Source organism: Strix uralensis, chromosome 2 (assembly GCF_047716275.1).
Source record: "Strix uralensis isolate ZFMK-TIS-50842 chromosome 2, bStrUra1, whole genome shotgun sequence".
NCBI lineage: Eukaryota > Metazoa > Chordata > Aves > Strigiformes > Strigidae > Strix > Strix uralensis.
The window spans coordinates 23,938,446-23,964,342 of NC_133973.1; the positions used below are offsets into that span (position 1 = coordinate 23,938,446).

Here is a 25,897-nt window from a genome sequence, read left to right on the forward strand (position 1 = left end):
TCTCTGGGACTCTTCTCTCCTTGTCTCCTTCCCTTTTTCCATACCAATTTATGGTCTATTAACCTGCAGTGAATAGATCTTGTATTTCTTTCCAAGGCTTCACAGCTGTTCAAAACCCATGTTATTAATGCTAATAAAGAATCTTGGCATCTAAAATTTTAATAGTTGGGAATTAGTGACCCAAGAGACTAATTTTATCCATAGCAAAATTGTATATCAAGAGAGAGGGAAATAAGGAAAATAGTAATTTAAAATTGAGTCAACAATTTAAAAACTCTGAAAGTTTTGGTAGCTGCTTATTCCTAAATTGGAATTCTTGGGCACCCAGTTGGATGCCATATTCTTCTGTATTGTATATCTATCCAGACTGTTACAGGTTTTTTCATCACAATTATCAGCTTGCAGTTTGAATTAGTTTGACGTTGAATGCTTTTCTAGAAGAGTATCTTGTTTGCTTGTGACTTTTATCTCCAATACCGTTGTCTCATGTTGTATCAGAGGTCTAGATTGGAGACAGTAAAAATTTTATAATGCAAAAAGTTGCTCTAGTTTTCCCTGACACCTGAGAGGTGTAAGAAGCACTCATGTGCTCCATGCTTTGTACCTCGATGGTACAGTTTAACAAGTGACTAAAAAGCCGATAGTACAAGTAAAAGAAAGCAACTTTGTGAGTGCTTGAGATATTAGACTTACTCTGCAGACATCACATGAATTAATGGGCTTTCCGAAAGGTCGAATGAGATTGACTATGACTTTGTGTTATTAATCAGAGCTGTTCCAGTTCTGCTCGTAGAGATGATCTGATGTCTGTAGAGTATCTGTAGGACTAGTTTTTCATAATTCTACATATGCATGTACGTATAAATTTATATACATAAACAGATCAATATAAAAATGGATGTGATTTAGGAACATAGCAGTTTAGGTCACTAATACAGGTTGCCTCTTGGAAAATATGCTTTTGTATGTATTCATTTTGGAGAACCTTGCCCACAGTGAAGTGTATTAAGGGTTTTTTTCCCACTTTAAGATGATGTTAATAGCTGTTCTTATTAAATCCCATACTACAGGGTAATGGTTAAGTAGTTATATTGCAAAACACAGTGACTGTACCTGGCAACAAACTCCTAAGAAAACTTTGTGTTCTTATCTTGCAGGCTCCCGTCTTCGGCAAGAAGATTTCCCACCTCGAATTGTCGAACACCCTTCTGATCTAATTGTTTCCAAAGGAGAACCAGCAACTTTAAACTGTAAAGCAGAAGGAAGGCCGATCCCCACCATTGAGTGGTACAAGGGAGGGGAAAGAGTGGAAACGGACAAGGATGATCCGCGTTCCCACCGCATGCTGCTGCCCAGTGGATCTTTATTTTTCTTACGCATAGTCCATGGGCGCAAGAGTAGGCCAGATGAAGGGGTCTATGTCTGTGTGGCAAGGAATTACCTTGGGGAAGCTGTAAGTCATAATGCATCACTGGAGGTGGCAAGTAAGTGCATCTTTTTTTTTTTTTTCACTCTTTGGTAACAGCTGATTGCTTTGATGTTATTTGAAGATTAAAAAAAAAAAGTGAGTTGCTTCTGAGTCATTGACTTAAAAGCGATAAAGGAATTATATGGTTAATTATTATTCATATAGAGAGAGGAGAAAAGAAAAATAGTCACGAGGTATCATATTGCTGTAGAAATTTAGGTATCTTTGTGTGTTCTCACTATTTGTATGCTTCCAGGCAGTTATGATTACTTAATGTTTGTTATATTTTGTATACTTAATTTCAATTTGTAGATGTGCTTTGCTCTCCAGATAACTATGCAAAATACAATGTGTGGTAGGACACAGGATAGCCACGATTTGATCTAATAGGGTACATTTGGAATTGTTGTTGCACAAACAAATACTAGAAAAAATAATAGCAGATTTAGAAACACAGATTTATTTAATTTTTCCTTTAAGAGAGCTGGCCCACAAATTATACCTGTAGGTCGAAGTATTTGACCAACAGAAGGAGCAGTCAAGTATGTTCACATCACTTTGTAATTCTTATCTCTTCCTGTATATCCTTTAAACTATACTTATTTTAGAGGAAGAGACTGTACATGAAAGCATTGTAAGCATTCATATGGATAGCCAAGTATAGGTCAAAAAGTACCAGTTTTGGGGTACTAAAGTATGAGAGGAAACCTTGCAATTCAAAAGTTAGGTATCTATTTTAAATGGCTTTTATAGGCTTCCTCTGTAATCTGTAGCAATTAATCTGGTGTCATGTTGAAGAGCTAGCACAGAACTGCATGAGTTACTCTCTGAAAACATTGATGTCTCTGACTAAAGAATTCCTGTTGTTAACTAGCTCTGATGAGGCTCCTAACTTTTAGATAATTTAAATGGCACTGTTGGTGTATAACTTTAGAAGAAGGGCTATATTTTCATGACTGCCAGAAGGCAAAGGAAGTAGGCTATAAGTTTGTGCATTTACTTGAGCCCTTTTCCTAGTCTCACTCACATTCACAGACAATCCCAAGAACTTTCATAGTTCTTATACGAGAAGGATCTTGAGCATCGCCTATAATGTAGTAAATACACATGGTTAAGACCTATGACCATGCTGTTTCCTTGTTACTGCTTTTAGTGGTAAGAGTAATCAGTGTCTGACTAGCTGGAAGTATGCTTATCCAGTAAATGTATAACCTGTTTAAATCATCTGTTGATTGGTTACTCACAGATGTTATATCCACTATCTTGTAGGTGTAATTTTGAGTGGGCATTAATATTTAAGAGATTTTTATTTTTATTTAATTGGTTTTGTTTACTTTATTGCACTGCTTGTTGATTATTAAAATGAGTTTTAATGTTCTGACCATGCAGCAAAGCAGCATGGACAGTTGTGCTTATTTCATGTTATTTTGATTTGTGATACATCTTGAAGTAATGTTTTAAATGCATGTAGTGTTTCTATGTCTGCCACAATTTTTCATCAGAACCCAGAAACACGAGGTAGACTTCAGTGTTTGGTACACTATGGCGTGCATCAATTTAACTGGTATATAGTTGCTAAATGTGTTTGTCACCCCTGCCTCAAGTCATCTTCATGTGATTAGAGTGTGTAACTGACAGGGTCTGAATGCAAAATACTGATGTTGCCACAATTTTTTTTCAAGAGCCTCTGCCAACACTCAAGGGCAAAAAAAAAAAAATTCCTAGTATCTTCTTAAAGGGTTTCAAATGTACACCACCTAACAATAGTATAGCATTAAATTGTTAATCCAGCTCAAAATAGCCTTCATAATGAGGGCTAGTGTGAGAAAATAAACACCAACAATGCTGTAAGGGAAAAAAAAAATCACAGTCTGTATTTGGAAATAAGATTTGTAGGTGTAATGGTATACGGTTCTAATTGTATACTAGGAGATTATAGACAGAGAATTTTAACAGAAAAGATTATGATTTTAATAGAAATGGTAGTGATACGACAGTGCAAAAGTGCCAAAACACTTAAAATAGAATGGAAGGGGTGAGGAACAAGGAGAGAGTTGAAGGCCTGTTGAATAAATTGGCATTAAATTAAAAATTGGTGTACTATAGCTGTAACACTATTGTCATTATAAACTGTAGCTACATTCACAGTGGATTGGTGCAAATCAGCCAACTGTTTTCATTAGCTTCTCAGTACACCTGTTTTGAGCACCACAGCATTTATATTTGTATACATGTAGTCATATGCAATTGCTGTTTTAGAAATCCTTATGTTGAATTTTTCTGTTTATGGAATAAAATTGCCTTTATTTGGTTTCCATTTACAAAGTACAGAAGATCATTTAGAGTACTCATTTGGATATATGTTTTGATGCTGCAATTTTAACCAAAACACTTTTGTGAAACATAGGAAACAGAAGCATGTTTTGCACTGTAACTGCTAGCTCTCACTGGAAGAAGCAGCCTCTGTCTGCAGCAGTTTGTTTCATAATGTGATAGGGAATTTATCACATCTTCTTTCATTACCTCTTATAGTAACAACATCAGTTAGATGATGTTCCTTCACTGTTCAGTGGATGTGTAGTTTTGATTTCAGATTCAGGTTAATACTAAAAATAAATTTTCATGTCTGTTATTCCCTTGTGCAGATCAGGTTTTTTTAAGCGGTTCCAATGTTCATCTTTGAGATAGTCCACAAGGAGAATTTGTTGCCTATGTAATAAGGTGGACATCTTCCTTAAGTATGCTGTGCATAGATTTTGCAGTTGCAAAGAAGGAGATGTAGCGGGATTTAAAATCTACAAGAAATTCAGAAGTGCACTATATTAAAACCTGCTTCATCTTCTTAAATACCTGTGTATTTTAAGAACTTTAGATGTAGCTTTAGATGTGATGGCCACAGTGGGGGAGAGACTAAAATAATACATTTGCAGAGAGAGTTTTCCCTCTGCTTTGTCTCTTTCTATTCACCAGCCTTTCTTTGGTGACTTGACTGAGGTGTGCATGTCATTTAATCCAAAGGACACTCCATTTTCTTCCACTGATATGTTATCTCGGTCATGACAGTGTTAGTCCTCAGTTAATACCACTGAACACAATCTAAATGCCATTTATTATCAACAAATTGAATTAACTCACTTATTCAATCTCTGACTCTTGTGGCCCTTCCAAAATGTTTGAAGATCCCGTGTGTCTACTCATAGCATTGAGGATTTCTTATATCTTCTCCATAACGTTATTTTATATATATAAAAATATTTTTTTGCAGCTGTATTTCCTGCAGTTTCTGTGGTTATTTTCTTGAAACTGTGCCCCATGCCTGTCCCCCAAAAAAACTTAAAAAAAAGGTGATCCCTCTGGCTGCTGAAGAGTGGTATCTTTCTTAAATCTACAAAACGAGTACTTGAACCCCCACTGACTATATTCTGTTTGATTATGTTGCAGGGACTGTAACTTTGCCTAATCAAAGAGCTAGCCACTTGATATTTCAAGAATTAAAACATCTCAGACACTTTAGAGACTAGTAAAACTATTCTAAGCTACACAGCCCTGTGCAAAGTAGCTTAATTTAAATCTGTAAGATCTTCATAAATAGGAAGGATATAAATTTGCTTAAATAGGAGCTCAGCAGAAAGCTAAATTACAAGTCAATTAAATGAAAGGGATGTAATTCCTGTTTGGGGGATTTTTTTTCTTCTAGTTGACTGGTTTCATCTGTATTTGAAACATTCTCACAAAATTTCTGAAATGGAGACTTGTATGTGTTCAAACTTAATTTGGAGGAGAATGAAGTTTCAGTAGGATAGCCCAGAAAGGGTGTACGATGGGACAATCAGGTAATAGTCTGTAGTCATTCTTCAGACTTAAGCTGCTATGAGTCCATTTGCTTCCCTCTTCTTGACTTCCTGAACTCAGCCTTTTGATCACTGGACACCTACTTAAATTAGCCCCATGTTTTCTTTTTGAGGAATGTAACTGGTTTTGGATTACTGCCTACCAGTGACACATTCTCCAGTGGTGAAAGGTCCTAAAGAACGTGAAAAAGGGCATGTCCCTGTCAAAATGAAACTGGGTGATTCTCTCTATAAATGTCAGCTTTTACAGGTGGGAGCACAAAATGGAACGATGCTTGAGCCTCAGAGTAAGGGCTGGAGACCGTTTTGGCTATCACGTAAACAGCTGGGAAACAAAAGTCATTTTTCACAGTAGAGAAATAGAAGCAGTTTTGGAAAAGTGGAAAGTTACCCATTAGCAGGCGGAAGAAGGCTGCAGCTGCTTGATATGCTTGAATCTCTCGGGATTGTCTAGTGAACCCTGATCAAGACCAAATTCAGTTACTGCTGTGTGATAGTTTGATTCAGTGTTTATTTTTTTCTTTTGTTTTCCTCCAGTTACTCCTGTTTGAGGAAAATTGTATCTGTGGATCTTGTGGGTGTCTGTTAAGTAGCATTATGTATAAGCCTACCTCTGTCAAGAGTGGCAACAATAGCTACAGGGTATATTCATCTATCTTTCTCCAGTCTAAAGTTTTTGAAGATGTTAAGAAAAACCAAATGCAAATAGAAGTTGGTTATGTTTCCTGGTCAGTGGCTTCGTGAATCTTTATTTGAAATCATGTTTCTCTGAGAGAAACTTATTTCACATTAGTTATGAAAGTTCTAGGATAACTTTTGTCATGTTTCTATTTTCCATAGATATATGGATTTGCTTCTCAAGAGCAATGCTTTTTCAAAAGTATTTGTAAAGTATGTACACATCTATGTAACCTCTAACCTCAATAACAGGATATCTTACATTAAATAAGCTGCTGTGTATAAAAGTTTGCGCACATTTGTTTTCAGTTAACAATGGATAATACTCCAGATACTTTCTACATCAGATCCCAGGAACATCCCAGTTACAGACTTGTTATGCTGTGACTTTAAAAACAAACAAAAAACCTTACATAGCACAGGATTGATATGAAAGATGAGTTAACAGCTCTGTCTGCTCAGTGGTTCTAAACCAGTAATATCCTTCCCGAAATGAAGAGTCATATTTCTTTGTGTATTGTTTTCATCGTATGTTCAGTCTGTGTGGTGTTAGGCTACATTAGCAAACTTGCCCTCCTGACCTTGATGCTGAGATTGTACAGCATCAATGTTTCAAGCCAAGCTGAGGTCAATGACCAAATTTGCAGATGTTGTTACTTGAGCTGTTAATGTCTTGCTGATAAACCAGTGACCTAATTTGAATACTTATATGCATATATAACAAAGGTGAATCTCAATTTTACAAGAATCTTAAGCTCCTGCATACATATAAAAAGACTTAGTGAAGCTATACCATTGCTTACCACAAACAATGGCATTACCAATGTTGCTTGAGGCATTGAAGATTTTAACAGTAGTGTTGTTGCTGATGCATCTTAAAACCTACCATTTATCAGTTTCTTTGAACCTGACTCTTTCAGTGCTTGTTGCAGCTACCTATTAAGCCTGGATTACTATAAACTGCCTCTGAAGCATATTTTACCAAAAATGTAACATGATTTAGGAGAAATTTCTTTGCAATGAGGTCAAAGTTGCATGCAAATGGGCTACTTTTTATAATCTAGTTATCTCTGATTGAGGAAAGCAAGAACAATTATTTTAGCTACTTTTACAAGTTTATGTGTATTACTTTCCTCTGCCATTACAGTCAGTTGAAGAACATTGAGAGAATTTGAATGTCAAGGTAGTCCTTTAAGTCCCCCGCCTAATTTCTGAAGATTTGTAGAGTCTTATTTTTACTCTTTAGATATTCTGCTTCCTTTACTAACCAACTCCCTGGTAATTGTGGAACTGAAGTAATTTATTAATACTACTAGGAAATTCCACTAAATGTCACTGCTAGGAAAACTAGTTGTCCTAATGAGACTTCAGAGTGAACTAGAAAATGCGGAGAAAGTAAACAATAACTTACTTGAAACTTACTGTCGTATTTCTGTATGCTAGTGTGTGTGTGTTTGCATGTGCACACTCTCTTTCTTACAGTAGTATTGCATCGCTGAAAGTTTGAGAAATGAACCTTGTACTTTTTTCTTTCTATTTTTTTGTTAGATGAAAATGATGTTGATGCATGTTACGTTATATGAGAATAGCAGATGCTCTACAACCCCCCCATATTTTAAAGAAGGCTTGCCCAGTTGTCTTTCACCTATAAAAAGGGTGAAAGATAAGGAATTTTTTTTGTCCTATTAAACGTTTATAACAAAACAGAGAAGTTTTGTGTTCATATTTTTATAAATATTTCTGCTCTGTACACCTTCTCTAATATTAATCAACCAAACATAAAAGGAGATAGGGAAGTGAGGCTGCACAGAAATCCAGCAGTGCAGCAAATGGAAATGCTTAAATATTATGGTTCCTATGGTACTCAGGTTTAATCATGTTGTTTATCACTATTGTATTCCTAGTTCAGGGTTAGAAAAAATGGTCTTCCATGAGCCTTCCATGGCTGCCCTGAGAGCCCTCCATGACTGTCCTAAGGGTCTTTTCCAACCTGAATGATTCTATAATTCTATGATTATTTTGTTTGCTCTGCATCCTCTGTGCGGTGGGCCAGTAGACATGCTATGGTGCATGCTGCAGCTTCCATTTAGTGCTTGATAAACATGGGAAGAAATCATACTTATCAATACTTTGATGATAGTAACTCAAACTACATTTCTTCTAGAAATATTAATATATTTAAAATTGTTTCCATTTCAGTGATGATAGAAATAATTTCTGTGTACAAAGTACTCATAAATTAAGACTTCTTTGGCTTTAAAGATGTTGACTCCATGTTGATTGTTTGGGACCAAATCTATTACATGGAATCTGAAACAAACACTCCTATAGTGAAGATAGCTAAGATTTAGTTGATTGCCCAGAGACTCACTTGATAGAATATGTATTCATGCCAAATCAAAAGCAGGTCTTTGTTATTTATTTACTTTATTTTATCTTGTTATTTCTTTTTACTACCACCATAGATTCTGAAGCTTCTTTCTGAACTTTGTCAGCAGCCTGATGATGCCACAGTAAATTCTTTGGGAAGAGAATCTCCCCTCCACTTGTAGGCTGCTGAGTTTGGATGATAGGTTTCAGAGTATGCTGGTACAGGGCTTCCTACTAGAAAGAACCGACTTGCTGCACTCCCATGCTGTATGTAGTACTTTGCAGCAAGATATAATGAAAGCCTGCGTATGGCAAACATGTGCTGTTTATGTTGGTTACAGTTTTATTTGGCGAAGTCTCATAAAAGTTGTGGATGGCTTTTGTTTCAAGTATGCGGTTAGTTTTAATATATCACAAAAGGTCTGTCTTTTTTGAGTTTTTCATTTATCGTTTTGTTCAAAGACTAGGTTTCTTCAGGCAGATGTCCACCCTTGCAGGGGCAGTGGGGGAGACAAAAAGAAGAGTTACTTTTTTTAGTACTGCTTGGTGAAGTTTTGATTCTTGCCTGTGCTTTATGAAATAAATGAATAAAATAAGGAATGTACCATATCAGAATTACTGGATGCTCATGCTGTAGAGAGGGTTACGAGGTTAATTTATGCATCGAGGAATAAAATGATGTACAGATTTAAAACACAAAAAACAACAGAAAACCAAACCACCAAAGCTTGACTGGAAATGCCATAGCTTAAATACATTTCCTAGCTGACACAGTTTGGTATGGTGAAACTTCATTTTGTAGTTATGTCTAAGTCTATTCTTAAAAAGAAAATTTTATGTGTACTATCTAAAATACAACTTGTATGTATTTGGGAATATGTAAGTATAATTTTTAAAGATCTGAAGATCTGAAGTCTACAGTTGTAAGATTAGTGTTTTAGGATTTTGGTTGTTCCATGGAGGTGTTTGGAAGCCTGTACTGTTTATATCTTTCATCCTAATCTAAAGCATTAAGATTCAGTATATTTTGGAAGCAAGGATGTGTGTTAACATGTTTGAGCGTTATAGCTAATTCTGTACTCAGAGCAGTTTACAGGTCAGTGTTATTGTTAGTGGATAACACTGATACTAATACAACAAATGAAACCTTTTCCTAGATGCTGATACATGAGACTTACGTACAACTACAGTGAAAACAGAGCATGTAAATAAAAGATTCCTATTCAATGCAATTATCTACTCCTGATAAGGTCAGGGCAAAATGATAGGGCTACATGAGCATGTTGTCCAACCCAAGAAAGCTGTTCTTAGATATTTGTGTCTTCCCAGAAACTATGCTGAACAGAGGAATTTAGGTTGCCTTTAGCCAACAGAGTTCTTGATCAGTTATGATGCTGTGACTATACAGATTATTCATAAACTGATGACTAATTTAGGATGTAATAGTGGCCATGCTGGGATGGATGATCGAGCAAATTACGCATTTTGTAGTCTTGCCAGAAATTGCCATGTAGCTCAGCAAATTCATAAATCAAAGAATGTAGTAGCAGTCTTTCTGTGGAATGATGACTCTCAGGTAAAAGATTATCTGAAACCTTGAACCAAAACTGAAGAAGTTGGTTCTTAGAACAAGGTGGAAGCCATGCCTTGCAGATTTAGACTGATCAGTTGTTAGTTTCATAGAAAAAAAAAAAAACCAAAAAAACTTGAATTAAAATTGTTCAGGTTTAAAGGGCCCCACCTTTCCAAGCATGAGCCTGAGATAGACATGTAAGTCATTTTCCGAATCCAACCACCATAGTGAATTGATACCAAATCTCTCCTTAGTTTTACAGTTGCTATTCAGAAGTCTGTGGAAGACAATTCAGACTGTTAACATCAAGTGTAAATACCAATAAAGGCAAGCATCCTAATTATATGAAGAAGGAAATGGATGTTTTGATACCTTAGTCTGTTTTCAGTCTCTGCTGCATACTCCCCTTCCCATGTCGTTAGGCAACATGCTGTTTGATAGATCTCAAGCCTGTATGTCCTGTGGGCTCTGAAAGATGGAGCCTCAAGCAGAGTTCAGAGGGAGCTCCTTGGTGGAAGTTAGCAAATGAAATGGGACCATTGGCTGTCTCCTCTTTTTTTTGGTTGGTGAGCTTCCTCTGGTTCAAGGGAGTTTATATGACGTTTTCAACTAATAGTTGTCTAGTATATTTTTTTCCTAGTTTCTGCTTTAAACTCTTGATCTTTCTTCCTTCCAACCCATCTCTCCTCCTCCAGCCCCCTAGACATCTTGGTAGAACTAGATGAAGTGAAGGAGATCATTCCTATTTTTGTAAGTGTTTACATTTCCTAGATGATGATATAGGACGTAAGCCTGTAGGCAAAAGGATACAGACAAAATAATAAAGTCAGACAAATAAAATGCTGACTAGTAATCCTCATGCATTGGTTGTTCTGATGCTTTTTTTTCCCCAATACTACATTTTAAAATATATTTTCCTGAAATACTGAAAGACTTGCTTCTGAACTAAATTTGGAGATAAATTTGCATTGTGCCAATACCATTTTGTGTATGAATTTAGAACCTTTGGCAAATACTTCATATTGATGAGATTTATTTTGAATCATCATTCCCCAGAAAACAAAAGTAGTAGCTGTGTTTAAAATTGTGAAGAAATTGGTTTTTCTCTTTTTACTGTCATCACATTAAAACCTTTCTTAAAAATCATACTGCTGACAAAGACAGATTTGCATCTCTGTGTCTGTGAGCTGTTTTGATGAGAACTGTCTGACTTAACTTGCATCCTGTATGTAAATTGATTTCAGCTGATTGCTTTGAATTTGAAAGAAATTTAATTTGAAAACTGCCCTGTTCCACTCCCTGCGGTAGTAGATGCTTCTCTACGTCATCTGTTAAGCAGTGCATAGTCAGCATATGGCTGCTACTCTCCTATTTAAACTGTTTTCTCCAGAGAAAGAGAAATTCCCTTTAGACCAGACAGACATCTGCTGACTCTCTCCTACTAGCAAAGCAACTGAAAAGATATCTTTCCCGTGATTAAAAGAAATATGTCTGGAGGCACTTAGGTTTTGTTCAATTAATCAAAGATTAAACACATGTGGACTCTAAACTGGGCTTCTTTGTGCTTCTATGCTATCAAAAGTGATTGGAGGGGAGCTCTGTGCTAGAGATGGCTTGACTGAAATTTAATATTTTACCTATATGTGAGCTATAATTCAGTTCCAAAGGTTCATAATAAAGTGGAAAAAAAAACCACTAAAAATGAGCTTTTTAAATTAATTTACAAATTTAAAGTATTCCAATTAAAAAAAGGCAAAAGTGTCAAATACTTTTTCTAACCCTTGTTTTTTTAAAAAAATATTCATATGGTTATGTGACTATGCTAATTTATACACAGTTAGGATTTTGGTTTCTGTAACCACTTCCAGATGCAAAGGCATTCTTGGTTGCTTTTGTTCCTTAGTTCCTATTAGTAAATGCTTTACTGGCAAAAACTGTTAGTGTTAAAAGTCTGGTATTCAGCTCAATGCCTTATCCTTACTCAACAAATGTACTACACATAGACTATTTAGTAAAAACCTGCAGGTTTTCCTCTGATGTCAAAAAAATGAATATTTTTTTTCACCCTAAAGTATACAGAATATGTACACTAAAAATACCACAAGAGTAAGATGGCAATAATTAAGCAGATTCCTTGAATACCATGCTGCTCTTAATTTTTTTTATCAGACACTAGCAAGTCTCTCTCGTAGACATCTTTATCTGAAGATAATTTGTTTGGCTCCAGTTTTATTAGTGGAATTAGTTCTTTTGTGTAGTCTGTGGTGAGGTTTTGAAACAGGAAAGGCTCCACTGATAATGTGACTTTTAAGATATTTTATAAAACTGTCTTCTTCTATACTGCTCTTTCTAACAACTATGGTTTTGATTTATTAGCTGATAAAATGTTCTTCAAAATATATGAAAGCTCACCTATGTACCACTTCCTAAATAAACATAAAATAAAATACAGTGGAAAGGTCTGTCCTTTCATAAAAGGCATCAAGCATCATTTTTGGCAAGATACTTGCTATAATAGCAAAGTTCCCCTATAAAGTAAGATCTACTAGACTTACGATTTTTTGAAGAACTGGACAATGAAATATTCAAAATTGCCATAATGGAATTAGCTAGTACAATAAAAATAATAAAAATCTTCTCAATATGTAGCTTTTTCACTATTAATGTGCTGAACCTAAAAGGTGTAATGGTAAGCATTGCAAATTACTTCATTTTAAAATGCTAACTGAAGTGATTAGGTTTTTAAACCAAAAATAGTCACAATGTTTTCCAAAAAAAATCATAAAGGCAAGCTAATTTTAGTATATATTGTCTGTGTACAGAAGAAAGGGAATCCATGCATGTACTTTGATTCTAGTATCTTAGTATTGCTTTGTGATGTTTCCTTTTGCAAGAGTACCCTAAATATCCTCTGTTTACAGGTATTTCAATTCAAGTTTTTGAAAACATTTTATGAATGGTCAAATGTGCCCATACTTGGGAAAGATGGTGGTCTTACTATTGCTGTTCTCTAGACAGAAAACTGAGGCAGGAAGAAATCAAATCTTGGTCTCAAAGGGTCACAAAGATGTCTGTCAGCCACGGACAGATCGGGAACTCACTGTTACATTTGTTCTTCACAAGACTGCTCTTCATCACTCTGTTTTAGGGACTGTTTGAAATGTTTCATAGCTATTTTTAGCACTAATTGCAAATAACTTTGGAAGTCCTTTGAAATGTTCAAAAAATTATCCCTTTTGGGTGGTGCTGGGATGCAAATTGAGTTATCTAACTTGTAATTTTTGGTTTTCCTTCTATGGATTTATTCCTCTAGAGCCTGGATTGATGATTCCCTATGGTTATGGACCACCTTTTTTTCTTTTTTTTTCCTCTCTGCCAGCTGCTCATGGATCAGATGAATATATCAAGATGACTGTATATTTAACCCTTAATCAGAGAGAGCCAGCTACAAAGGAGAAATCCTAATAATGTACAGATGCTATACAAGGTGTTGGAGAGCCTGGTTCAGGGATACTTGTTTTTCTGACTTCAGTTTAGTTCTGTTCCAGCTGGACTCGAGACTGCCTCTGCAGAAACAGATGAGTGTCACTGATTTTAATTTAACCCATGCTCAGGGAAAGCCTATAAAGTCAAATTCAGCCACTTTGCTTGAATATGTAGTTGATGCAAAGAAGAGGACTTTGTGCCCAGACCAGGAACATCCAGACTGTCTCTCTGCTCCAGTGGTGACCTCCCTTTGGAGAGATTGTAGGTTCTATGCAGGAATGGTGCTGCCTTCCTCTCCTCTGTTTGTAGGGGTTCTTGGGGCACTGGTTCACTCCTGGTCTACCCAAATTATCTAGTAAATCTAGCAAAACTACCTCTTAAAAGCCTGTTACAAAACGCATGTGGGCTCAAGAGGCTGGTGTGGTTGTCCCAGTCACTGCAGCAGGAAGCAATGCCTCCTCTGGCTTAGCCCAGTTCAGGGCAGACCCTGTGAAGGACCCAGCCTGCTCCGACTCTGCTCCATGATAGCTGCTCTCCGTATAGGCAACTCGAGAAGGTGGAAAGGTCCTGGAATGGTTGCACTTCCATTTTTAGCCTGCCAGTCATCACCCACGCTCTTTTGTTCCTCCCACCCTCTATTTCTTCTCACTCCCTTTTCTTTCTTTCCGCTCTCCTGTGGTCTAAGCAAATTGTTTAGCACAGTATACGATGTGCAGTCTTGCTCTAGGCCATCATGGGAGCCAAGTAAGACTGTCTTGCGGAGCTGGATTCAGCCTTCAGGCTGTCAATTAGTTTTCCCTGTTCTAGAGGGAGAATTGTAACTCATGCATATTTCTGCTCTATGTCATGGAATAGATGCAGAGCTTCAAAGTTAAGAGGGTAGAAAATGGGAGCAGTAATTAGGAGTCACAGTAACTGATTTTGCTCCTTCAGTATGCTGTCATCGTTTAAATATTTTGTTACTGGAAAGAAGAAAGTAAGTTTAATCTTTTCCTGGCTTCATTTATGACAAAAAAGAAACCTGATTTAGACCAGTCTTTATAGGGGATTAGATGAGTGGGAGGAGAGCTTGTCCGCAGAAAAACATTGTAAACTAATGGTGAAAAACTGATTTCCTTTTCTACAAATTATCTGACTAGTTTATAGAAAGAATCAAGCAGTGACCATTTCCTCTAAACGCACACACAAACCCACTAAGGTAATAGATACATGTAGGAAGAGTCACTGAACTAGAAGTACATAGCTCAGAATGGATTTACCCAATAATCATTAGTCACAGCTTGCAGGATTTACACATAAGAGAAATCTTACCAGATAAACAAGTAGTGGTAAAGCTAAGTCAACTCCCCATGTTTGGACTGAATGTCTTGACAAGTATATATGCTTGCATTCAAATGCCACATTGTATGTCTAAACGTGAAAGGTATCTGTTCAGAAGTTTAGCATTATATGGGACCATAGTCTGTAAGGGAGTGATGCTGAAAAGGACCTGGAATCACATCAGATGGTCTAACAAGGTTTTTCCAGGTTATGCTGGGAAGTAAGAGTGAAGGTGAATAATCAGTGAGACTATTACTGGAATGCTGAGTCCACAGACACACACAAAAAAGGACATTGGAAAGTTGGAATGGGCTCAGAAAACGGTTGCACAAATGATTCCAAATTTGAAAAGCTTGGTATATTTGAGTATTCTGTATGGTTTTATTAAAGCAAATGTTGAGAGGTAACTTGAAGCTACAGGTCAACTCATACTATATAGAAGTTCCAATTAGACTATATTTACATGAAACTAGATGCAGGGATTCTGTCTCTAAGAAGCTCTCCATATATGTGTACTACCCTGACGACAGTTACAGCTCTGAAGAAAGTTTAAACGGTTTTGTGCCTACAAAGTAAATCAGTAGGTAAAACATAGCTAATTCTGCTGCACTTTGGCTTTCATACTGCTCTGGGAACTTAAATCAGCACTGAAGTTTATTTCATTACTGTCATTTATACTTCAATTAAGAACACGGTAAAGGCAGTTACAGGGTAAGAAAGTAAGCATACAATTTGCTGTTCAAACTGTTTTGACTTCCTGAGTAACATCTGTGTTTTGAAGAAATACGTAGTTGTTCGTATAGTACACAAATTAGTGAATCCAAGAGAAGTAAAAGGGGCAGAAGAGAATTGCAGTTGAAACTTCAGAAGCACTTGTCAGAAAACAGTAGTAGCTTTTAATAAGCTTTCTTCTGTGGGAAATGTAGACTCCTTGGGTCATATTTTGCTGAAATGAGGAGATGTGTTTTTAGGTTTTTGGTTTGGTGTTCGTTTGTTTTTTTTTTTTTTTTTAACTTGAAATATTCCTGTATTGAGGTGAGCTGATGATATGCAAGACTGGATGAGTGCTCTGTGCAGTATCTTTGTACTTAAAGAGGAGAGTAGAAAGTTTGAATTGATCTGTGGTCTAAATCTGAAGACACTATTCACTGGACTTTGGTTACCGTCTCTGCCTGTAATTCATCTCAATGGCATCTTGTAAATCCATAGACAACAAAAGAGCAGGAAACAGTTGAAAGTAGATGGTTACGCACTGGTCTTGCTTAGCAGTTTCACTTAAAAGTATCTTGATGTGCACACAGTACACAGATAATAAATTTTTTATTTCTCAACCACCTCTGCCTATGGTCACTTAACTACATCAGATCTGCCAACTGGACTTTTGTAAGAAAATGAAGTGCTCTGCCTAGTGGCAGAAGGTGCCAGGCTCTCAGGGCTCTATGCCTCCTTCCTTTCCTCCCGTTATCCCCCATTTCTAGGGGCTCTTAAAGGTGTATCTGTTTTCTGTCAGTGCTGTTTGTTGTACCTGCAGTACAACGTACTCCTTAATGAGCCATCCTTTGTCTTCTCTTCTGGATCTCAGGTTTTTGATACCCTTCAGGGTGTAGAAATGGGACTTTGGCAGCACTGCAGCCACAGTGGCTTCACCTTGGTCACGGGCTCCTTGGGCAGGTGCTGCCAATGGAGGGTTGGGGGAGGGAAGACCTCCCACAGGCTCAGCTTGGAAAGGCAGCTGTGGCGCTGGCCTGGAAGTAGGATCATTACCCACAACAAACCATGAAAGCTGGTATTAACGGTCCAAGCTAGGTAAGTTTTTCTCCATCTGTTATTTCCAAAAATTTACATTTTTTTTTAAACTGTGTTAATGGCCTCTCTGGAATTTGGTAACTTCTTCCTCTATGAAAGCAAACAGCAGATTTTTCCCACTGGTATGTGGTGTTGGCCCTGAGTTCGGCATTTCATTGTGGCTGAGACCTGAAGCACGGGAAGGTGAATTAAGGCTAATGACCTCTTTATGCCTGTCCTTAATAATTTGGATTTTTGTCTTTCTCTTTAAACGATTTTGAGAAATAAAAATTACTTCCCTTCAAGGGTATTACTCTGCTAAGATGATTTTTGAGACATGGATTCATGTGTCTAATGCCTGGTGATTATTTGTATCTGATTGTTCCTACTATAGATGTATTGGAGGCTCTTCTGGTTGATGAGTAGAAATTATGTCTGAAATATGTATGCATAGTGGGAGTAAATAATCACAGGTAGGCTCTTCTATAAGCGTGGCAGAGTGTCAGACTTTGGAACAAGTGACATTGCTTTTTTTAATTGCAAGGGAAACAAATCAATTGAACAGAATGTTAAGGCGTGTTGGTGTTCCTGTAGATTCAATTCTTTTAAGTAATAGATGTTTTAACTTTAGATAACATACCCTACGTTTCTTGTGCTGATCTTCTAAATAAAACCATTACTAGCAGTTTTTTAAAAAAATGTTTGTTTAATTCATAGAGTCATAGAATGGTTTGGGTTGGAAGGGATCTTAAAGATCATATAGTTCCAAACCCCTGCTGTGGGCAGGGACACCTTCTGCTAGACCAGGTTGCTCAAAGCCCCATCCATCCTGGCCTTGAACACTGTCAGGGAGGGGCATCCATAACCTCTCTGAGAATCCTGTTTTAGTGCCTCACTACCCTCACAGTCAAGAATTTCTTCCTTATATCCAATCTAAATCTACCCTCTTTCAGTTTAAAGCCATTGCCCCTTGTCCTAGCACTACATGCCCTTGTAAAAAGTCCCTCTCCAGCTTTCTTGTAGGCTGCTCTTGAAAGGCCACGATAAGGTCTCCCCGGAGCCTTCTCTTCTCCAGGCTGAACCACCCCAACTCTCAGCCAGCTCTCCCCACCTCCTCCTCATAGGGGAGGTGCTCCACTCTCTGAGCACCTTTGTCACCCTCCTCTGGACCTGCTCGAGCAGGTCTATGTCCTTGTTATGTTGGGGGCCCCAGAGCTGGACACAGCACTGCAGGTGGGGTCTCACAAGAGCGGAGTAGAGGGGGAGGATCACCTCCCTCAATCTGCTGATCATGCTTCTCTTGATACAGCCCAGGATACAGTTGGCTTTCTGGGCTTCAGGTGCACATTGCTGGGTCATGTTGAGCTTCTCATCAACCAACATCCTCCAAGTCCTTCTCAGGGCTGCTATCAATGCACTCATTGCCCAGCCTGTGTTTGTGCTTGGGATTATATATTCTATATAATTAAACATACATGTGTGTATTATATAGGTTTCATATATATCTCCTGAAATATATATGTCACTTGAAATAAAAATTCTCCACAAATTTATTCCGGCATCTTGTTCAAAGCTCTATGAATTTAAAACACAGAGAAACTCTACCTTAAAAAATAAAATACAAAATATATTTTCAATTATTGCATGCAATAAAGATCTTTTATGGGCCTGTGCATTTTATTTTTGTATCTTAGATTTACTGTATCATCTATAAAGGAAGTAATATGGCCACTATAAAAAGTTATGGCAGGCTTTGAAGCTATATTTTTTAAGGCACTGATTGGGAAATGGTACTGACTTCACCTTCTTGAGGAAGTTCAAGGTGTACTTGGAAATGAAAGCTTCTACAACAAGAATCATGAAGGAGTAGTGCTAAACTAGGGCTAATTAGAGGGAAAGAAGTACTCTTTATGAAAGAGGATTTTATCCAAAATACATTGGAAAATACTGTCTGAAAGCCCTCATCCTTTTTATGGCTAGAAATAAAGTTAATGCTGGTAGATGTTGTGTTTCGTCAGGGTGGGGCGAAGTAAGCTTTATGGTGATGGGAAGGTAATTGTTTCTTTGTGACAGCAATAAAATATAAGGTAGGATGCTTTCTTTTGGCAAAGTAGTAAACTATTTTCTAAATATTAAGCATGCAATTTCAGTGATTATTGTTAAGATAGTCAAAATACACAAATGCCTACTGAGCATGCTTTGCCATTTTGTTTAGAAAAATAGTAGTCACAATAATTTTGAACTCATTCACAGTAAGAGGTTCCTAGTAGAGCATTATTGTTTCTCTTGCAGCTTTGTTCTATGGTAAGGATTACTGGTGATGTAAAATAGGACTTGTTAGCCAATAAAAGTCTCTGCAATACAGTTTATATAATTGGTGTTAAATATGGTGATCGTTTGTGTAGATAGTAAGGGCCTTTCATTCCAGTGCAGGTTAAAGAGATTTTGTTTAAAAAGGATTTTTTTAATTAGAATATTTTTCATAACTATTTGATGTCTTGTGACTGCAACATCTTTTTCAGGCTTCTGTTCTCTTCTAGGATTTGCACATTATTTTGAAAATACTCAGTTTTCTATTTATCAGTGAAATGTTTTGTTATCTCTCTAGCCATTTACATACCAGTACCAGCGTCTGTGTATGTCCTGGGGAAAGTCAGCTTTATGGTGTGATTGGAGGCACCTGAACTTCAGTGCAGCGAAGGCCAAATCCCTGCAGTGCTACATAGATTGTTTATAATGCATAGGAAGATTTTGGAGGGAGTGCAATATGAAGAGTCTCCTTTGACTGTCATTTAACCATTTCAGTTTATGAAAATTTTAAGGAGACAGGGAATCTGTTCAACACAGCTGGATTCTAGTTCAAGATGAAATACAAAAAGGCTGTAGCTGAAGACAAAACTGATTTGTATGCAGTCTTTTGGTGATACAGACGTGCTCTTCTGTTAGTGAGTGGAAAGAAAGTTCTTTTTAAATCCAATAACTTTTCAATTATTTACTTTCTGGTAGGCAGAAAACAGAAATACATTGATTTTTCCCTCTTTAGTTAAGAATGGGAAACCGTAATGTGAAAGATTTTCTTTTATTTTAATGATGGGGAGAATATTTGCCTTTTATCCATGGAATCCCGTACCCAGGTTTTACTTCAGCCTTGGACCTGCTTCCCGTAAAAGAGCTGTTAACCTCTGTTACTACTACTACTATTTTTCATTTGTTTTCTGAAGGCCCGGTTATCTCAAACTCATTTGTCCTTAAATTCACTTTTATTTACTATTTTTCTTTTACCGATTTTTCTTCCTCAAACTGGAGTTTATTTCTACATGAAGTGATCTATGTTAAATTAGTCTGTATGAATAGACTGGTAGAAAGGCTACAAACTACGTCTCGGTTTGATCTGGAATATTTGCAAAAGAACTAAAAATAAATGAACAAAGAATGAAGACTGTGTCTACACCAAAGTTCAATGAAACTGCTGCATGTTTGTTCATAGCTTACATCATTAGGATAATACTAATTACAGAGGTGGTATTGTATCGGATCTGTGGGCTGTTAGTCTGGGTGGGCCATAAGCATCTTCATTACATGGTATGTTGACAGTTTCCTTAAACAGCAGATATACCTGATGGAGGTGCAATTGCTTGATAACTTAGCTTGCTTACTTGACTTTGTCAAGTTCAGTGTAATTTTGATAGCATCAGTCATCATTTCACAAACTTAAGTAATGGAGGTATTTTTCATTTTAGATGGTTAGCGAAAACATCCTAGTTACTTTCTGGTCTGTGTTTTCAGTGGTCAGCGCTGGCCTGTTCTTTGATTTGTGAACCACTAGTACAAATATGAATTTTTATAAATAAATTCATACACCCAATATTTACACTACCTGTCACATCTTTGAAGTAGTGTTTTTCCCTCTTTGAAGAAGAATTATATGTGCATGTACAACCTTAACATTCATTATGCCAAACATTTGCCCATATGAACGTACAGCAGAAGTTACGGTATTTAAAATCTTAGACATCTTCTTTTAAGATTTTTCTATAAAGCAAATAATACCATAAAATAATTTCCATGTGTCCTTGCTGTCTTAAAAAGTGACAAATTCATTAGCATTTAAAGATAATATGACAATATACATTGGAGTGTATTATTACATATTTAAAAAGTAACACAACTTGCTTTTAATTTTCAGGTTGTATAATAGACAAGGAGTCTAAAGGAGTTATGTCAGAGAGTACTGAGGCCAGGAAGACGCACTGTATTCCAGAATTGAATTAATGTGCTTCGTGGCCCTGAACTAGTACAGCTTTTCTACCCTGGCCTCAGTAGAATATATATCCAAAGAGATCTATGGCCATATAGAAATGCCTTTGCGTAGGAGTTCTATACATCAAAGGCAGCACCTTATTGACTACTTTGAGTAAAAAGTGCCAGCTGAGTCTTTATTGACAAGTATTTGGGGCAGGCTGGCCATTCTGCTAGGGCAGCTTTGCTGAGATTTGCAGATTAACATCATAATGTCGCTTATTGTGGGATTTAAGGAAAATTTAAGTTTTGTTCCAAGTAAAATATTTAAAAAAAATTGGTAGAAACAAGAACTAAGTTTGAGAATTAAAGAATAATAGTTGTTCATGGGATTTGTATGTATAGCGCGTGTATTTTTTTAAAGAGATATGCTAAATTTTCAACACTGGAATTGGTAACAACTGTAGAAGACAGAAAAACATTTTAGTTTACAGAGTGAAGTGATTCCTGTTTTAGATGAGCTGTGCTGGAACTCAGGTAACTGGAAAAGTTCAACAAAGCCTTTAATATTCTTGTGTCAGGTACAGTTAAGATTTGTCATTTGAGTGTTTCCCTCAGTCATTATTGTTTAATGTTCCCTGTTAGATCAAAAGTTGTAGTTCCAATAACTATGAACTAGCAACACAGAAATGAGCCTGAAGTAGGAAATGGATTTAATTTGGAAATACTTGGATGGGGAGATTGTAAAAATTAACGCAAACAATTTGTTCTTTGTCTGCAAAAGTACAGCAAGTCTGATCGATGCGCAAAACCACAGTAGTTGGTTAAAAAAGAAGGAATGCATTATTTACCTATAGATAATTTCCAAGCTTCTTTTTGATATTTTCTTTAGAAAAAATAGCAAAAAGTTACTTGGTTACATACACTCATGATAAAAAAGAAGAAGATATCCCTTCTTAAAAATATTATAATTGTCCTTTAAATTAAAAGCCTGCAAAATTTAGGTTTGAATTGTAACTCAGTAGAGTGTTGATATAGCAAATTTCTAGAAATGGGACATTTTAATAATGTTTTACTTTCTTGTAATCTGGATGCTTGCAAATTGGAATGTGATCAAAAAACTCTCCTGGACTACAAAGATAAGCGTTGTGTTGGTTGCCTTTATTTCCTTACCGTAAAGACACAGAATCATACTAAAATATACAAAATTTCTTGTAAGAGAAATTATGCTGATAGTAGATGTTAGGGTACTAAACTTCAAAGATCTGGTAGAGGTTTGCATTAATTTCTTCAAGATGCTGTGATATCAGGGCTTACAAGTTTAAGCAGGGATTTCAAGTTAAGAAACAGGTGAAATGATTATGTTTTAAAACAATATTCCTATTTTTTCTTAATTTGCAATCATTAATTTCCCAGTTCATTGTTTATAAAGATGAACTTCAAGAGAACAAAAAAACCTTTAACATTTTCAGTGTTTTTGGGATGCCTCATGATCTCAGAAGGAAAGTATGGTCTCTTCTGGAAGGTGGTCATCCTTGATTATACCCTTTCAGACTTTTAAGTTAAAGATACTCCTTGAGGGCATGTAAATTTTTGTGTACAGGCAGCAATGTGTTAGTCCCTTTTAAAGAACACAGAGCCTAGAATAAAAATAAAACCTAAATTTAAGGAGTATTTCAGGTTTGTTTGGTTTATATTTAAAATAAGCGAATGCTTTTTCTGAGGCTTTTACAGAGGTTGGTTGTACAAGTATCTAGAGAAGATGATTTGTTACAGTCTGTGTGAAGTGGCCTTGTATGTTTATTGCCTTTGTGAACGTAGTTGAATATTCTGTTGTCTAGTGTGCATGAAGGTCTCTTGCTGCAAGGTTCACTTAATAAGAATAGTAGTTGAATTATTAAAGTTTTAATAGAAAATAAACCTAGAAATATTTTTACTAATAGAAATATTTAAAGATGTACACTTAGCGAAGCATTGTTTCTAAAACAGCCTCAGAATCACTGTTGTTGGAAGGTTCCTCTGGAGACCACCTAGTCCAACGCCCCCTTCTCAAAACCTGTCAGCTTTTAATCATATGGAAAGAGTTCAAAATAATGTCAATGCCGAGCTATGTCTGAGTTTATGAGGGAAAGCAATAGATTTCAGGTTGTCATAAATCTGGTGCAATAAAGCATCTCTCTTAGCTGTTGGTCATAGCTTACGTTGCTACTTTCTTACTTGGGAGGGAAAGCAAGAGATGCACTGAGAAAAGTCAATATCAACACAGCATTGGTCTTTTTAAAGTTGTACTCTCTCAGATTTTTCTTAGTGGATTTTGTTGTGCACACAGTTGAGAGAAAATGAAAATTCTGGTAAATGCAATGTGAGATTAGTTTACCTTTTCTGTTAATGAAATAATCATAGAATCATAGAATGGTTTGGGTTGGAAGGGACCTTTAAAGATCATCTAGTTCCAACCCCCCCGCCATGGGCAGGGACACCTTCCACTAGACCAGGTTGCTCAAAGCCCCGTCCAACCTGGCCTTGAACACTGCCAGGGAGGGGGCAGCCACCTCCTCTCTGGGCAACCTGTTCCAGTGTGTTGTCACCCTCACAGGAGAGAATTTGTTCCTTATATCTAATCTAAATCTGCCCTCTTTCATCTTAAAACCATTACCCCTTGTACTATCTCTGTGCTTCCCGATAGAGTCCCCTCCCCATCTTTCCTTTAGGCCCCCTTTAATTACTGGTAGGACTTAAAAAGTCTTTATAAATATATTCATTTTTGATTAAGAACCTATAATGAATATTTCAAAGGAATAAAATAGATGAAATCATAAACCACTTACAAATATATTTTTGTTCTGCCTATATTATTCTAGGCAACATGGGAAAAGGCTTAATCAATTTCCTAGATGAAGTTTTTCAAAAAAAGGATTTGTAATATTTTCCAGAGTTCCCAAAATCACATATTACAAGGAGAAAAATAATCTCCTTTATCCTGGTTGTAACATCTTTGCTTGGGTTATTTTTATTTACTTTATTGTTTTCATATGATATCTGACAACACTGTTATCTCTCTTTTTATCTGTAAGGAAATTCTTCAGTATGAAAATATGAATCACTGTGTGGCTAACTTTCTTCTAGTGTATTAGTATCTTTTTTTTCTTGAATAGTGTTTTATTAATATGTCCTGTAAAATCAGAATTTATAGGCATAGATACTGAGCAAGTCAGGAAGGCGTTAAGAAAACTTGGTTTTCACCATTTTTTATACTGACCATAGAATGAAATCCAACATTCACAGGACTAAAAGAGTTTACAACCTAGCATAGGAGTTAACATTCAGAAACAGAGTAGGAAGAGATGAATAAGCTGCACGGAGCGCATGTGTTGTACTTTTTAAAAGTGCTGTTGTAGACACCTTCCCAGGCAGAGTTAGCAAGTGCCAGTAGATGAGTCTCTTTGGATATTGATCTTGGGCTTTTCCCTTAAACTTCTTCCCACCAGTCAGCAGTGAAAAGTGCTTGACAGCTGAGCTGATGGTCTGAACTGAGTCACAGACATGGTCCAAAGCTACATACTGCTTGGTTTGAGTCTCCCGGATTTTTCAGTTCAGGTGCAGACTAAACCACGCTATTGTTGCAGGCCTTGTGATGCTGTGCCACAACTCATTTTGTGCACGGCAAGGTAAGCGAGTCTTTGTGTAGTTTCACAGGGGAAGTGGAGCCCCACAGCCATGTAGTCTTAACATCGACAGACATTGTAATGAATGAGAAGACACAGTAGATCTTGATATGAACGAGTTTGTCTCCATCTAAAATAAATAACCTGAATATAGTTTGGAGGGGTTTGGTTTAGTATTAGTTTTATGTGAGATAGCTCAGCCTGGATGTCTGTTCACTAAGACTGCAGAGAAAACCTACCAGTAAGGGACTTGTTCTAGCCTGCTGCTGGTCTGGGTTGCTGTATCTCAATCATGACACTGCAGCAACTCAAACCTGGTGTAATCTATATAATAGTTGCATAATATAATAGGTAGTTAAATACTTGAGAGATTATATAGACTCTAAAAAGAACCACTGTTCGTAAGTCTTCTGAAAAAAAGATTTCTTACATTTAGAAATTCAGAAGAGCAGCAAGCACAGGCTATTTTGCGTGCATGGAAAAAGAAGTTCCAGTACTGTGGGGTTTCCTTCTCCAGATTGCAGCTGCTGAGGTACTAGTGTGTTATCCTGGGCAGACAATTGCTCTCATTACTGTATGGCTCAGAAAGTGGGGGCTGAGAGGGTAACCTCATCCCTTTCCTCCATATATGCAACCCCACAGAGGTGGGGAGTTGGCTGGGTGTGACACTAACTTCTTTTCTGTCAAATTAGGTCAGATGTGCTCTTCTGGCTACAGTTAAGCCAAGTTAAGAGGTTTTGGTCCCAGCTGTTCGCTTCTGTCCTCCCCTACTGTTGCTATAGTCCCACTCAGATGCAGCATAACTGCATGTGTAGCCATCATCAAGACGATCTGTTTTGAGAAAACCTGAACTAAACCATGCTATTTAAGCTGTACAGAATTATTTTGACAAAACTAACTTAGGGGAAGGCTATATGCTAGCTGTTACTTAGCCTGTATTTAGGCTAACGTATTTAAATGGATCTTTATTGGAGAGGATAACTTTTGGTAAAGGCGTATGAATAAGCAGCTGAAGGTGGTAATCTCCTCTTGCTGCCAGGGTAGCATGCTGGGTTATGACATATTGCTGCCAGGCCATAATGAGGTATTTGGTAAAGGTATGAAAAAAATCATACTCCTTCAGACTCTGTCATCTTTTTGTGACATCTGTCTTCCTACACAGTATTTGTGCCTGTAAGTGTTTTTTCTTGCTAGACTTTAACCTAATGATCAACTGAACTTTTAAAATTCCATTTATGGATGTTTCTTATTTTCACCTGATGTATTAGCCTTAAGTAATGACATCTGGTAGGAACTGCTGTTTCTCGCCTGGATGACACAACTGTTTGGTTACTTGAAACAAAGGTCTAATCAGACTGAAGCAGTGAAATTTTGACTGCATAGAAGATTTATTCTTTCAAAGTGCCTAAACTAAAAATAATTTGTTTATTTGTATGTCCGTGTTCTAGAAAGAGTTTGAACT

General features: G+C 36.8%; 1 protein-coding gene across 1 annotated transcript in view; it reads left to right on the top strand.

Moving 5' to 3' along the window:
- The window catches only part of ROBO1 (roundabout guidance receptor 1), a 314,109-nt gene that overhangs the window by 42,001 nt on the left and 246,211 nt on the right, over positions 1–25,897 (top strand). Inside the window, exon 2 of the mRNA XM_074860762.1 lies at positions 1,105–1,484. Within this exon, the coding sequence (XP_074716863.1) occupies positions 1,105–1,484 (380 nt within the window). The remainder of the gene's footprint in view (positions 1–1,104; positions 1,485–25,897) is intronic.